General features: G+C 24.2%; 1 protein-coding gene across 1 annotated transcript in view; it reads left to right on the top strand.

Moving 5' to 3' along the window:
• Positions 1-447: 447 nt before the first annotated feature.
• LOC129616383 (homeotic protein ultrabithorax) overlaps positions 448-16,710 on the top strand; it is a 129,524-nt gene continuing 113,261 nt past the window's right edge. The window contains exon 1 of the mRNA XM_055532006.1: positions 448-1,194. Coding sequence (XP_055387981.1) covers positions 570-1,194 — 625 coding nt within the window. The 5' untranslated portion in view covers positions 448-569. The remainder of the gene's footprint in view (positions 1,195-16,710) is intronic.

Here is a 16,710-nt window from a genome sequence, read left to right as displayed (position 1 = left end):
CACATCGTACCATTAATTGAATTTCATTTTATTAAATCGTAAATGCTATAAAAATGTCAACATTTTATGAACTTCTAAACGATTTGTTGTGATCTTTGAAAACATATTTATTTTATTACTTTTAACAAATAAATAGAACTTATGTTTTGGGCACTTAATTTTGCTATAAAAAATAAAAATTAAATGAAATGAGATTAAATTATAAATAATATATGTATATTAAAATAAAATTAAAGTTATTATATTTATTGTATTTTTCGTGCTTTTAAAATTAATTAATTAGTTGTATTGTAATTCATATTAGTCTCATTAATTTACAAATATTATTTTTGAACAATCATCAACATAGAAAGTTTAACATTTAATTTTATTTTACAAAAAAAGTAGAAGATATTAAAATTTTCTACTACTAAATACTTAAAATTAAAACTTAATATATATAAAGAAACGCATATACATATATATATATTTAATTATAATATATATATATACAAAAATATATAAATACATAAATTTTTTCACACCCCAAAGTTAAAAAATAAACCGCCAAAATTCTTACCGCAAGCAGTATGAACTCATATTTTGAACAAACTGGCTTTTATGGCCATCCGCATCAGAGTACCGGCATGGGTATGGGTGCTGGTTCACATCATGATCAAACAGCTTCAGCAGCGGCTGCCGCATATCGTGGTTTTCCATTATCACTGGGTATGGCACCATATGCTAATCATCATTTACAACGTTCGACACAAGATTCACCATATGACGCTAGTATAACAGCAGCATGTAGTAAAATTTATGATGGAGCATACAAGCAAGATTGTGCCAAAAACACAGCAGACACAAATGGTTATAAAGATGTTTGGAATACAGGTGGATCAAACGGTTCCAGTACAGCAGGTGGTGGAGGCGGTGGTGGCGGCAACAGTGGTGCTGGCGGTCAAGGTAATACTTCAGTTGGCGGTGGACCTGTCAGACCTTCTGCCTGTACCCCAGATTCAAGAGTTGGCGGTTATTTAGATACATCTGGTGGCAGTCCTGGTTCCCATCGTGGAGGCTCAGCTGCTAGTGCTGTTGCTGGCAGCGCATGGAATACAAATTGTACAATATCTGGAGCTACAGCTGCTCAAACGGCTGCTACTGGTTTACATCAGGCAAGCAATCATACCTTTTATCCATGGATGGCTATCGCAGGTTAGTTTAGCAAATCTGATTTTCTTTCTTAATAATTTTTATGAAAACTATGCTTGAGGAACTTAAAATTAAATTTTTTAGATTACATTTATAATCTAATTTTTAAAATTCCCGTCGGGAATCCGTTTGTTATATATAGTACATTATTCTGCTGAAATTATTTCCATTATTATTTGAGCGAAGCTTTTGCTTTTGTTCGTGTTTAATATTGTTGTTGAAATAATTATAAATGGTACCATTTTAACTTCGCGAAAAAAGATAATGAATCTACAATTTTTTAAGAATATAGATGTAGTAATAAGTGTATAGTTGTAGAATATATATATATCTTTAAAATATATTCAATATTTTTACCTTAAATTTCGTTTTTTTTTTTATGAATGATGTTTAATATTACTTTTTAAGGTCACCTGCTCTCTTGTGTTTACAAAATTCATACTTAGAGAATTTTTTAAATAAGTTTCAGCTAATGCATCGTATTGGTTTCTTTTATTCAAAAATCCTTTAGGAAAATTTACAAAAAGGGTCAGCATTATAATTGGTTACTTAATATTATTTGTCAAGTGTTTATATGAATTTTTAATTCTTTTACAATAGGTTTATGGAAATTGTTATTTTATTTATCCGACCCTTTTTTATTTTATTTTGAATTCATAAATATCACCGTAAATAAAAATATTTTTCCTGCCTAAATTGTAATAAATTTCTTCATAGATATATTTCCTTTATTCAATTTTTATATTTATAAGCGATGTTGAACATAAAATTACTATTCATACTAATAGGTTTTAAGACAAAACATTTCTTAACTTCTGTATATTGTAATGCAGTTGTTAGTTCTTTAAAACATATTTAGTTGCTAATTTAAACAAATACTAGTTATATAAGGATTGGCTTTTTTGGATCAGCAGAATTCATGTTTTAAAAGTAATTTTTCCTGATACTATATTAATATAGTATCAGGATCTAAATACAAAAAAATTATTGGCATTATTTGCATTATACTTAAAAATAAATTATTATATTCCGGTGCACGGCGAGAACAATATAAGGTTTTGTTTCCTACTTACCTATATATGTATATTATATTTAAGTAAAACATAAATATTTTTGTGAACAGTTAAGAATTTTGTTTTGAAATGGAAACTATATAAATGAAATATTTATTAAAATAAATGTGAATTGCGTTACATATTTTTTAAAAAAATATATTTGAATGGTAATCACTTGAAAGCATTTGTGTACAATTTTAATTAAATGAATTTTAAAATACAAATTATAAAAAAAATGACAATCATTTTTCTGTTTTCAGTCATTTAGTCAAATAACATATGAATTTATCTTTAAAAAAATATTGTTACATTAAGTAGTTCTCGTTGACGCTTGTCGTTTAGATTTCCACACAATATGAAGCTGATATTAACATTGTATCATATAAACTGACGGAATTTTGCTAAAATGTTAAACAATTGTAATTGTAAATTAATTTTTCGTATCTTCTAAATATTACGTTGCAGTCGTGTTCTAAAATACAATTGAAAGAAAATTATTTTATACGTTTATAAAGCGGAATATGACTTTTCGATTTTCAAAAAGGTTATATTTTTCGGTACGAAAAATTTTCAAAATATGAATACATAAATACATAATTGTTAACGTTTTAAAAACAAACATTTTTGATATAAAAATCTAATTTGTATTTTAATTCAAACTCTGCAAAGCTTTTTTTCTATCTGTTGAAAGAGAAATAAAAAATAGTTTAGGTAACTCAAATTATATTTCATAATGTATGATCTTTATAAATTACTTTACTGATAAACATTGCCAATTCTGCATCTTTGTTCAAAAACACAAACATTATTGAAGTTTTGCTGTATTGTTCAAGCAACAATGAAACCTTTCATAAAGAATAATCTTTCCCGTTTTATTTATTTTATTTACTTATCTCTTATAACACTTTTCAGGCCATTAAGGTTCAAAAACGAAAACATGATATGACCATACTGTACTGACATACTGAATTTGACGTTTAATTCATTTTAAATTTTATTAATATTATATTTGTTTTTGTTTTTTTGACCATATTCATATAAAGTAAACCAATAGAAATCAAAAAAATATAAGTATATATTTTTGCAGCTAAGATAACATATTAAAGTTCTAAAGACAAACTCAAATGTGTATGTGCACATAACTTAGAAGAAACTACTATATTTCTATTGATTCAATTCCTGGCTTAAAAAATTTATTTTGTGAGTGATACTACAATTAATAATATTTTGTGCTTTTGGTTGGATTTAGCAAACGATGCTATATATATACTTAATTTGTAAATATTGTAACTTGTGATGTTTTTCAGCTTCTTTGTTAAAGGAAGTGTTTTATATAAGTATTTTAAGTTATTATTTTAACATCAAATTAATATTTTGAAATTTAATTTTAAAATTAATATTTTGAAAAAAGTTTCTTAAGAAAAATAAACTTTTTTGTCTTTTGATTTTATTGTATTGAAATTTAACGTAAATTTATGTACATAAACTGCAAATGTTTATTAAAATTTGGTAAGGTACAAATATTTAATTAATTTAGAAAAAATTTGATAGTTTTTGGAATAAAAAATACGATGTTTTAGAGAAAATAACTTTTTCATAATGAAATTTCTTTTTGTACCTAATTACTTAATTGTAATTTTACTTTTAAAAGATAAATATATTTTTTAAAATTTAAAAATATCTTGTAAACATCTTGCAGTTCCCGTTTTCGCTCAAACCTCAAAGTTTTTCTTCAATCCGCATTCAGTTTTGAAAAAATTATGTTTTATTTAATATTTTAAATTCCAGGGCTTGTACTTTAAATATTTGGAAACCCCTAATAAAATAAAAATTTATACCTGGTTATATTGTATTTTCAAATAGACATTTGCTGAAAAATTCATATTTTATTCCAAACCATTATATTTATTTAATTTCATGAATTCCAAATCAGTATTATTTCTAATTTTGGTTCTGTATTTTTAATTGTTACCGTAATTTTTCTTCATTACCTTAATTTTTTTTTAATTTTATATACTTTCAACCTAAGCGTATTTGCTGTAACTTTTTATTTTTGTGTCACTTCACATATAGTAGTTGTTTTCATAAACTGCATATTTCTTTGTTATCTGTTCACGAGTTGCTTTCGAATAATTGTGAATTTTTTCTTTTTAAGTGGTTAAATTTGTTCCCTATTTTCCAATGGGTTTTTTTCTATCCTACTGAATTTTAAATATTTTTCTTATAAGTACTATCATTATCATCTTTATGTACTAATGTATTTAATAATTTTCGTAAGTTACATAATATAATCCTATAAGGCAAATGGTGCACAAATTTCGCATTCCTGTTAAATCTATATTGCGCTTTTCATTTAATTTAATTTAATTTACAATGAAATTCCATTCAATTTACAGGTACTGCTTATTTATTTACTTAATATAATACATAAAGTTCAATTCCTTTTAAAATAAATATGTATTTTAATATGCATTTCCAATTAGACATTAAATCATGTGTTATTATTGTCTTCTTTCCAATGTCTTGTTCGAAAAATTCTTATAGTAATCTTAGTTACTTTAGTTATTCTTTCTAATTATTTGTATTCTTATTCGCAATTTAAGAAAACTTGATTTTATGCGAAATGTTAAAAATATTTTTATCACACGCGTAACATACATATGTAAATGAAAAAATATTCAACAAATTCAAGAAAAAAATGCTGTTTAATATTTTTTTGTAAACACGAACAAAGATTTTGAAATTATTAATTCGTTTGTTACAAGTTAAACAATTTTATTTCAAATTTTATCATAATGTACACATGTATGGTTAAATTAAGAAAACCTCCTGTAAAGTATGAAAATTACAAAATTAGCTTGACCAAGAAAACAGAAAACAAAAATTCGAAAGATTTAAATATTTTTTTTTTCATTTTCTTTCTGTTTCTATATTCTTTTTATTAAATATTTATTATATTCTTCGATTTTTTTCTTAATAATAAAATTAAATACAAGCATACGAAGTGAATAAAGCCATAATTCATTCCGACTAAAAAGTTTCACTTTCTTACAACGCTTTGTCGGTTATTTAATATTTGACGATACCACCAAGAAAGTGTCTAGAAGAAAAAAATATAAAAAGCAAGAAAAAATAAAACAAAATTTTATTTTTATTTAAATAACTGAGTGCGAAATAACTTTTTTTTTTTCGTAGACGCACGGCTATAAATATACAAAGATGCAAATTCTGAAAGAAAACCATGAAACATCAAATTAAGCGAAATTTTTTTTGCAAAAAAAAATTTCGAATTTAAGATATTATGCTATAAGGGTTTACAAATGAGGAAGCTGCCAATTGCAATATAAAAAAATATTTTGAACAAAGTCAACTTATAAACATTAAACAAAGATATTCCGAACTGCTTAAGTAATTTCGAACTTGTTTATTATAAAATTCAATTTTCTCTTTACAAACACAGTGATTAATCCAAGGTACATGCAATATATCATACTATAAAAATGTATGTATATAATTCTTATGTTTATATACATAGGTATGTACCCATAGACATATTTTTGTATATATGCATACATTGTCCATCTACATGCGTAAAGCAATTTTTCCTGAATATTTAATTTATTTTACATATACTTATATATTTCATATACATATGTACATACAAATGTGTGTAGCAATATATTATGAAAATAAGTGTGCATGTTTCCTTTTTATCGTATTTCATTGTTAACACCTCATTTTCATTTATTTAAACTCAAGATAACTCAAGAAGCAAGTTAGCTCTCGCAAGCAGATAATAAAAAACAAAAGCGTGGATTTTCTGCGCAAGCAGGAACATATTTATACGTAATAGCATACTAATATTCAATAGCAATGTTGTATTTACACATACTTACTTTTTGAAACTTTAAATTTAATTCAATCGTCTCTTTTAAAATAATATGAGTGACACCTATAATTTTGTATTTTTCGCCTCCTCTGTTCTTATTTTATCTAAAATAATAAAAAAAAATTATTTTATATATTTTTGGTATTCTATGTTAGCTGTTTGATATATAATTTTTTTGTTTTGTAAATTTTCATTAGGTTATATGTTAATTATTGTACGTATTATACTAATCTCGCATTATTTTACAATTACATTAAATTTTATGCGAATAGTAAGTTATACATAACTATCAAAAATATCAAATAAATTTGTTCAATAGTTTTTAAAACAAAGCGGATGTATTAATTTATTATTATAAAATTTCGAAAGAAGAAAATAAAAGGCTCAATTAAGGAAGTGGGGTCGAGATAGACTTAAGTTAACTTAAGTCTCTAATTGTTATTAGGGGTTTCTATCGAGGTTAGATTTTATCTATTTTATGAACTTTTCAAGTCGCCTATATTTTTGTAAAAGAATTTTAAAAAATCCTGGTGTAACCAAATAGAGAATTTTCTTTTATTCTATTACTCGTAAATCATATTCAATTACTTATATTAAATAATTATTACAACTAAAAGTACTTATTAATAAGAAATTTAATTAAAGATTTTAGGGAAAAATAGAATTTTGTTTATTGGGTAAAATATCATTGTTTCATAACATTTATAAATTCTAAGATTTTTGAATACTTATATACTTCGTATTTTTATATACTTCGTATTTAAATATCAATATTGATCCATTATTTTTTACTGCTTCGAAAAAATATCTAAACATCATTTGCTTTACAAATCCCTCTATACAAGAAGTATCTAATCATTCATTATAAATAATAAATTACCATAATAATATTATTTATATGTTCATTTGAAATAAATTACTACTTGCATTTTTAAACATAAATATAGGCTTATTTAAAATTTAAATAAATGGGGTCCATAGAACAGCTTTTGTTAAAAAATTAAATTTCGATATTATTTGTATATTGTGATTTTATTTGCATCCATATACATTCACATATTACGTCCTATTCCTGGTCCTGAAGTAATAAAAATTTTGCATAAAATTATAATACTCGGAGTTTGCAAATGTTTAGAATAATGTTTTTGCGTTAAAAATATTAGTAATAATAGCTTACGAAGTAAAAGTCACATCCTCATTGGTTAAAATTTTAAATATGTAAAAATTGCATACGGTTTCGGGCTAAATTTTTTCAAATACGCTATCTAATATTTATTTGTACATTTACTGTATATGTATATATGAATATTTTGTTTTTCCCGAATTGTCTATTCCTAACTTGATTTAAATATCAGTTTCCATATACATATGTTAAAAAACTGCTCCGACCGGGGACCACTTCTAAAATATTTGGGCTTCAACTAAGCAAATAATCATTCTCGCATAGCTAATTAATAAACCCCCGTTTATTACTAATTTAGTAAAAAAAACTTTTCTAAAAAATTATTAAACAAAAAATGGCTCTAAAACTAATTTAAGTAGAAAATTTTAATGACATTATCGTAACATCAAACATATATAACAAAAATCTAATTAAGTATTGGTGGTGTTTATGGAATAAAAATAAGCGTGATATATGCAGCTAAAAATATGTGTAGTTTACTTAACATATTCATTTAGAATACGAAATAAAAATTTTATCAATATTTTCCTTTTCTTCAACATTACAGCTCAAAAATTAAATTTATAATGTGCTTAGAATTATTATATTGCAATCTGTACACATAAAATGTCTCGAAACATTTATCCCTACAAATAGTTCCTTTCATAATTTCTTTTTCGTATTTTAATTCGTTATATTACTTATACATAATGTGTTTCTAATTTTATATACTTTTACTATGTACATAGCATTTTGTTTTGCTCTCTGTTATTTAGAAGCTCATAAATTTTATGACAAAGTCCATTTAAAGGTGTTTATTACGTGATACCCACAATAAAAATCACTTATGTTCTGTTACACAGGTTTGTTATTTTTTTATTTTAACTATTACTATTATTACTAGTTAAAAAGGTGATTATAAAAATCAGGTTTTTTTCTCTTTTTGCGTTTGTTACCTTATTTTGTTACGGTTTATTATTATCTTCTCGGTATTGCTGTCAAAAATTTAGAGGTTGCGTAATACAAGTCAAAATAACGACATGCTTTTATAAGCAAATAATTTTGTGTACCATTTTAAATCAATGCGTTGTTTCTTTTGTTATTTTTCTATTATATAGTATTTTTCTATTGTATATGTGAATAAATTCATAGTACGTATACTTGCGCATATACATACATACATATATGTAAATTATGAAATTTAAAACAGCATGTTCCAACTTTTGATCATTAGTTTTTTACTTTCTGTTTCTCATTACTATTTATATTTTAAAAAAAATGTGATTAGAGGAATCTAAAATCATTTGTTAACCATATGAAAATTTTCAACAAATCTTACACTCTTATATGAAACACAACTTGAATTATATTAATGTCGTTAATACGAGTATAAGAATAATACGTACAAGAATTTCAAACTAGTAAACTTACGTTTTTTTTCAGTTTGAAAAGCAAATCGAAGCACATGCTATGATAATAAATTTAAAAGTTCTCACGTTAGTAAAAAAAGATGCTTTTTTTTAATTTGTGCTGTTCAACATAGTATCTGTGCAAAATCGTATTTATATACTAGCCTAACAAAAACAAGGTGATGCAAAAGTTGCCATTTAATTTTAGCAGATAATTTTTAATAAATTCAAAGTTCCTCAAATTTTGACCTTGACTCTGAAACTTACATAATTTGAAAAGCACACCTTCTTCGATTAACTGGAAATTACTTTTTTACTTTTTGACTTTGATTTTAATATTTGAATTCTGGCGTAGGTATGATTGTATGTAAAGTGAATTTAGAAGTTAAAAATGATTATTAATTTTTGACTTAAGCATTTTTAAAAGAAAAATCTAATGTGGTCAGCATATAACAGACTATAATTGTCTAGTTAATTGAAAGTGTTACAGAAGATTATAAAAATGTTTAAGCGCCATTTTTTTCCAATTCTTAGGGCATTAGTAAGCTTTTAGTCAATATACCTAAAAAAATGTAAATTTTGCTCTCAGTAGAGTTTTGCTTCGTGCTATCCGAGCTCCCTGAAAAGCTCGCCAGTTAATTTCGGTAATAACCAGAGCTCAAATAATAATTTTCAAGAAATTATATCAATCCGTTCCGTAGATATGGTAAAAAATGTAAAATCAGCCCCCAATTTGGTTTCCGACCCCGGGTCGTTCTAAAAAATTTATATGTTTTAACATTCCAAATTTAAATATTATGCTTTAACATTCCAAATTTAAATATTAAATTTCAAGGAAGTTGGTTAATTATTTTTCTTTATATGGGCAAAAATCTAAAATTGGCCCGAAAAAAAGTGCAGATTCCAAGGCCTGATATATCCCAAAAGTTATTAATTCGAGACATCGCCAAAACAAACTCTCATATAAAATTTCATGAAAATCGATTCAACCGAACTTAAGATGCACACACAGACAGGCAGCCAGACCGACAAACCGACACCTCTCTAAAAATAGGTTATATACGCTTCTCTACTCCTACCGAAAACTCGGTATGCAAAATTTGTTGCCATCATATAATATCCCTTATGGTATGCAATGTAAAAATGAAGCTAAAAACTAAAAACTTTCATAGTTTTGTATATATTTACATCATGCAAATATGATTCTTGTTATTACTTGTAATAAAGGTGGCTAGATCTTCGATCATTAAGATTTACTTATGTGGATACAATATAAATATGTATATACGCATTTATATTTGTATATGGTTTTGCAATTTTTGTTCCATTCTAACGTATAATGACAAAAAATTGTTCTTTCAGGTTAATTTTTGTCTGAAGAGAAAATAAATGGAATTCTTTGGAATAGTTTTATTTTTTCGCTTCTTATGCTGAAAACACCTGAAAAATTAATTCTTTTTTAATTTGTTTAAAAAAAGAAAATTTGTGGACAGTTTTTGCACTACACTGTACATATTATAGGGCAAAAATAAAACATTCAACAATGAAAGTCTGGCTTGAACCACTAAATAACAATAATTTCACAAAAGGATTAAAAACCCGATATGTCGAATATACAACAATGCTGCAGCACATAATATGTTGTACTCCATAAGATAGATAAAAAAACAATTTGTTTCATACATTTTATTTGCACTTAAGATGCTATACGTTGTTTTTGATTTTTATTAATTCTTTGTTTTTACTCGTATTCGGTTTGAATAAATTTTATTACATTTAATATTAATAATAACATTACAAAGGAAAGCAAAAAAGAATAAAACATAGAACAACAAAAATTAATTTTAGTTCCGATAAACTTTTGTTTTTACAATAAAGATGCAATGATTAGTTTTTGAAAAGAAGGTCAAACGCGCGATCTGAATGTAATGCACCATGATACTATGTATAGCTTCATAATACATAACATAGAACAAAACAAAAACAAAAAAATGTTAAATAAAATTTATTCCGGCGGCGGCGAAAACTTCCATATTTACGCTTTTCTTATTTTATTTCTCTTTTGTTTTGATATTAATGGCAACTTAATGATAAATTCATCCATAATAAAGAAGTAAAGAAATTATGATATAATGATCTATTTCGCTCATAAACCGTAGTATGTATTACATAATATCAAAAGCGATTTTAGCGAAATCACCATTCAGCTTACGTGTTCTTACCTAAACAGTTGTTTCTTTTATAGATGTTTTTTAAAAGTTTTTATTATACTTAGGTACTTTGTAAAATTTTTACTGATTTACACCTGGTGCTGTAAGTTTTTTTAGTTTTAAAAGATTATTTCAATATTCAATTTATTTATACTTAAATTAACTAAATAAAACTTTAGCAAAGTATAATTATACTTCAATTTTAAGTTAACGGATGGGAAAATACATACTTAAAAAAATTAACGCGTTAAGTACAATATTAATACGAAAATTATAATTTTTTTTTTAAGTATCTTATATTTTTATTCTATGAAAAATTTTGGCGATCCGAGATATCAGAAACAAATAAAATCGTAATCCAAATAAGTACATGTGATTTACAATAGCGCATGTTGATTTTTTAAAAAATGGTCCTAAGTTAATTGTTATTAATTGAATTTGAATTTTTTTATGTAAAAAGCTATAAAAGTTTTCAAGGTTTTATTGATAGATATTTTCCACCGAATGGGTTAGCAATTTAACATCCACTATGGCTAAATCACATATACATTATACAAGAAAGTTTAATTTTAAAAAATTTGTAACTTTAATTAAAACTCTTAAATAGTACTTTATAAAAAGTATGTTGGCAAAATTCTTTGAATAAAGATATGTACATAAATGCATACACACACAAGCTTAATTTACTTACCAAGCAAACATTTTCTCTTGTTTTCGAATTGTTTAGTGGCATAGAAATGATGATGTAGGTATGTACATATTTATGTATTCACACATCATATTATGTGAAACTTTGTATGAAATTTTAATTTCTGTCTGAGTAGGTATAAACATAATATGCTGTCTTATAAAAATTTTTCATTTCAACGAGAGCATTTATCGAATATTGCATATAAACTTAAAAAATAGAAGGTAAAAAGTGATTTAGTGGAAGTGATAAACCACGTATAGGTTGAAGTTACTTTTAAAAAATGTTCCATCCATTGTTTTTTTTGTCAAAAATTTACCGTTAATGCTGCACAATTTCTATGTAAACATTAGGTTTTTCTATATGTTAAGGATTAATAAATGTGTATACCTACATAATTATTGCTTTCTCTATCATAAAACACTTGAAACCTCGTTATAAAAAGTACACAAAAAAAGAAACACCACAAAAATTCAAAAAGAAAACACATTTTTTTTAAATGTTTGCATTTCTTAAAAGTGCGGTTAAAAAATTATAGTAAGTATTATGATTTTAAAGCAAAATAAAAAAAAGGCATTAACTTAAAAAGAATTTATAAAAAATTATAAATAAATTAACAAGACTTATGAGTCTTTTTTTGCATTTTATATCATATATATTTGTGTAAATTAAAAAAATTTTGTAGACTGTATGTTCGTTTATTTATGATAAAAAAACCACTGTGGAAAGAAAATAAAATATCTATTTAAGAAAAAGATAATATGCATTCTCATAAATGAAAATTCTACTGCCAAAAATAAAAACAGTATTGAGAAAAATATAAAAATTAACTAGAATGGAAAAATGTAATTCAAAAGAAGTTAAAATAGAAAAAAAAATTTCATTTATATATACATATGTATAATTGAAGAAAAATATATCTATAGATACCGCGCACACACCCAAACATGCACGTATACATACATGTACGCAAAATTTGATAAAAATAATTTTATTTCTTTCTATGTATCTATTCAAAAAATTGTTTTGATATTTATGTAACGGATATATAATTTTTTCAGAAAAAAAATTTGTGGTTCGCGAAGCGTTTTGCGTCAAAGTGCTTTGACAACATGTTAAAAAACTTCTAATTTTCTACACAGAATGACATGATAATTCTAATAGAAAGAAGTAAAATAATTACAAGGAAAAGTAAAATAGTACAACTGGGCAAATTAGTTTTTTCGTCAACATATAAAAAAGTATTAATTAATAGCTTCAGTTTAAAACTCATCGGTAATGATGAACATAACGTAACCTCATGTTAAGTTCCAATTAGTTCCGTAGGGATAAGTGTACTTAATTTCTAAATTTAAAGAAACTATAAATTATAAAAAAAACTTACTATTTCATTTGACAAATGTTAAATTTATTTAACCATTACTTATTCAAAGACCTAGAAGAAAATTTGGCACCGATGATACAGTGCCATTCAACTCAAGTTTTTTACAGATCTCTACGAAGCATTTAAAGTCTCTACGAAGCATTTTAGATTTTTCTAACTTACTGATTTTTCTGATTTTAGTTATAATTATAATTAAGCAATTTGTAAATACGAAAAATAAAACTAAATATTAAATTAAAAAAATAATCTGGAACAATTATTCCAATAGCCACAACAAATTAATTAACTTTAATTTGGTTTTAAATCTTATATTGTCGCGTAAATTTTAATTTTTTGGAAATACTTTCTTATTTTTCTTTACAACTAATAGTCAAATAATTCTATAGTTTTATTATTCATAAAAATAGAATTTAGAAATTCATTAATAATTTATAAATAAATAATAAAAATTTAACTCGTTTTTATTCAATTCATATTGCACGTTCTAAAATTTTACGACTATACATTTATATTGTACAAGGGTGCAGTATGAAATACACCTTTATGAAATACATATGTATGCGAAGTTTTAATGCTAAAATAGTTTCAAATAGTTTTAATTTTTGAATATCTTATTATTTTATATACGCGTGTATTTACAATTTTCTACAAAATTTTAAAATTTTTCATAAAAAATAGTATAAATCAGTATTATGTTTTATAATAATAATATGTGTGTATATTTAAGTTTAAAAACTTATTTTGGAGATAATCTATACATTAACGAATATTATTCGAATATAATGGAATTTTGGTTTTATTTATACAGTAACTGAAGTATACTTTTTAGTTTAGGCTTTTCATTTTTGAATTCGAATTTTTAGTTGTAAACATGGAAGAATTCATCTAGCATACGTTATATATGATTGCCCCAAAGATAAATCTAAAAGAAAAGGCAAAAATAAAAATTAATTTGGGGTGATGTGCCAAAAATTTGTTATAAAATATGCGCATTAAAAGTGTGCACCAGAGAAGATAAATTTATTTGAATACAAAAAAGAACAAAAAAATACAAAACATGAAACATTTTGAGGAAAAAGGAAAACTTGGAAACTTTACCTTCACTCTCATTTATTTTACGAAAATTTATTTTTTTGCTTGAACTTTTGGAGTTTATTATAAAAGTAGGTTTCGCCACTTTATGATTTACTATTCTATTTTTCCAATAGCACTTTTACATATACATATACTTCTTTTACATTCTTTAAATTTTTTATTATTTTAAATTTCAAAATTTTCATTAACATAAAAAGCTAATTGAAGAATTTTCTATTTGCTCTTCTGATAAATGTAAGTGTATATGTATAATATCTGCATAAAGAAGTTTTATGTAGTTTGTTTAGGACTCAATATTTCTTACAATTATTATTTATATGTATTCCGAATAAAATCCAAATTATTATACATGCATAAATATATGTATTTCTTTCCAAAAAAGAGAAAAAGAAACCTAATAATTAAAACTTAGTCAGAATAAATCATTATTTTCAAAGAAAATCCCATTATTTTCATTTAAGAAACTTTTATTATCAATTTTCATTAGTGTCATATGTTGTGTATGCGTCACATAGTACCCGCATAATAAAACTATATATGTATGTATTTAAATATGTTTATACATATTGTACTTATATTTTAATTAGCAGTTACAAAACAATGTATGGAGTTGAAGGAAATTATGTTAAACCTTAAATCTTAAATTTGGTTGAATTTAATTATTGACTTATTTCAATGATTTCACAATAAATTTTAGATTGGATTTATATAAGTATAAGTTCACCTACGTTTATAATGCTGGCAAGTTATCATAGTCAAGAATTTCTGGTTATTATCTAGTATTTTGAATAATACAAGAAATATAAAAAAACATCTCAAGCAGAATGAGAAATATTCTTAAAAGAATTTTTTCAGCTCACTTATTTTCAATCGATGAGTTAAAAGTTAGCAAATTTGGCATACACAAAATGTAAAAAGATTGAAGATATTTCATCAGGAATCCTTATGCGGTTTATTGTGTTCTTTCAGTCTGTTCTTTTTCAAAAAAATTCATACTTACGGACAAATTGTTCTTTTAAATAGAGCTATTTGTCTATAAATCTAATTATTTCTCTATAAGTACAGTTTGACAATAAATCAACTAAATTCACAATTTTTATTTATAAACGTTAAACGTTAAAGTTAATATTAAACATTTGCACTCAGAAACAAATTTTAAGATTTAGTAGAGGTGATTTCAAAACTTCTTAAAGAATATTACAAACCTTTATGAAAGATTCCCTACAAAAACGGCCAAATATTTTTAAAATATTAATATCAGGAAAATAATATTTTTATCTTTTGATCAGTACAAATAAAACAATTTTCTTTTCTATTTAAAATTTTTGCATTAATGTTCCAATAATCGAATAACACAAATAAAATTCTCAAATTTTTACAACTTTATACTCTAATTATTATTTAATTTTTTGTTTGAACTTCCTGAAAGATAATCATTGGAGCAATTATTTTTACTTCCAGATTATTTATAAATAATAAATAGAAATATATATAATAAACTACAAATATTAATATGACAATAATCTCCATTTCCGAACAATTTGGTTAAAATATTAATTTATTTAATCATTATTTTCATTTCTAGTCTTTACGGTCAATTTTTTCTATTTTTTTTTATTTTTAATTTCGACAATTTATTTATGTTTTGTAAAGTAATAACAATTATTGTTATTTAATGAAGTTCTTTTCTCTTTACAAGACTAAAAAAATCGTACATTATATATTCATACCATGCAAATTTTATACTCACTTACCTTCATTTTGGTTATTTTTAAATTCTTTATTATATTTTTAATTTCATTCTTTTTGTATTTTGATAGGAATATTTAAAAATACCCATAGCCCTTCATTCGGTTAATGGTTTATCTTCTCAACATACTCATCATTTTTATATGTGTATAAATAACAATATTTCGCATAATTCCTGTTACATTAACAGTTCACTTACATGGTGTGATGATCAGCATACATTCATTTTGTTTGTGCACTTATTGATATATGTTATTACAATTTATATAATTTCATATCCTTCATAAAAATAAAAATACAGCATGAAAACATAATAAAAGAAAATAAAAGTTAAAATAAAAAGGTTCATCTGGTATTCAAATATGCCATGATATATTTCATCCGGACGGATGCAAAATCCTTTCTCTTTCCACAAAAAAAAAGAATTAATAAAAAATCTTTTTAGTTTCCACTTTTATAAAAACTTCAAAAAGAGTAGTAAAACATGAATGGGTATCCTTTGTATACACATATATACATTTTTCATATAAAAGGGCAATAGAGAGTTAAATTATAACCAAAGGACAAAAGCAATAGATAAGGGAATTTCATTTGTATATAGAAATTTCTTGTTAACATAGATACATAACAACATTTAAAAATATAAATATGATATACAGATATATACAAATTTGTTAATTTATATAGTTGTATATGTGGGAATATGTTTTATGACCTTGATGGGTTTTCACTTCATAAATTTAATTTTCAAGTGTATGAATTTCCGCAAATTAAAAATAACGACAAATATTATACGAATTTTATTGCAGTTTCATACTTTTTGTTGTAATTGTCGTAACAATAATAAATAATTTAAGAAGACAAAATTTTGGATTAAT

Source organism: Condylostylus longicornis, unplaced genomic scaffold (assembly GCF_029603195.1).
Source record: "Condylostylus longicornis isolate FDR11 unplaced genomic scaffold, ASM2960319v2 ptg000194l, whole genome shotgun sequence".
NCBI classification, from domain to species: Eukaryota; Metazoa; Arthropoda; class Insecta; order Diptera; family Dolichopodidae; genus Condylostylus; species Condylostylus longicornis.
The sequence above is the reverse complement of the archived record's forward strand: the minus strand, read 5'-3'. Positions and strand labels throughout refer to the sequence as shown.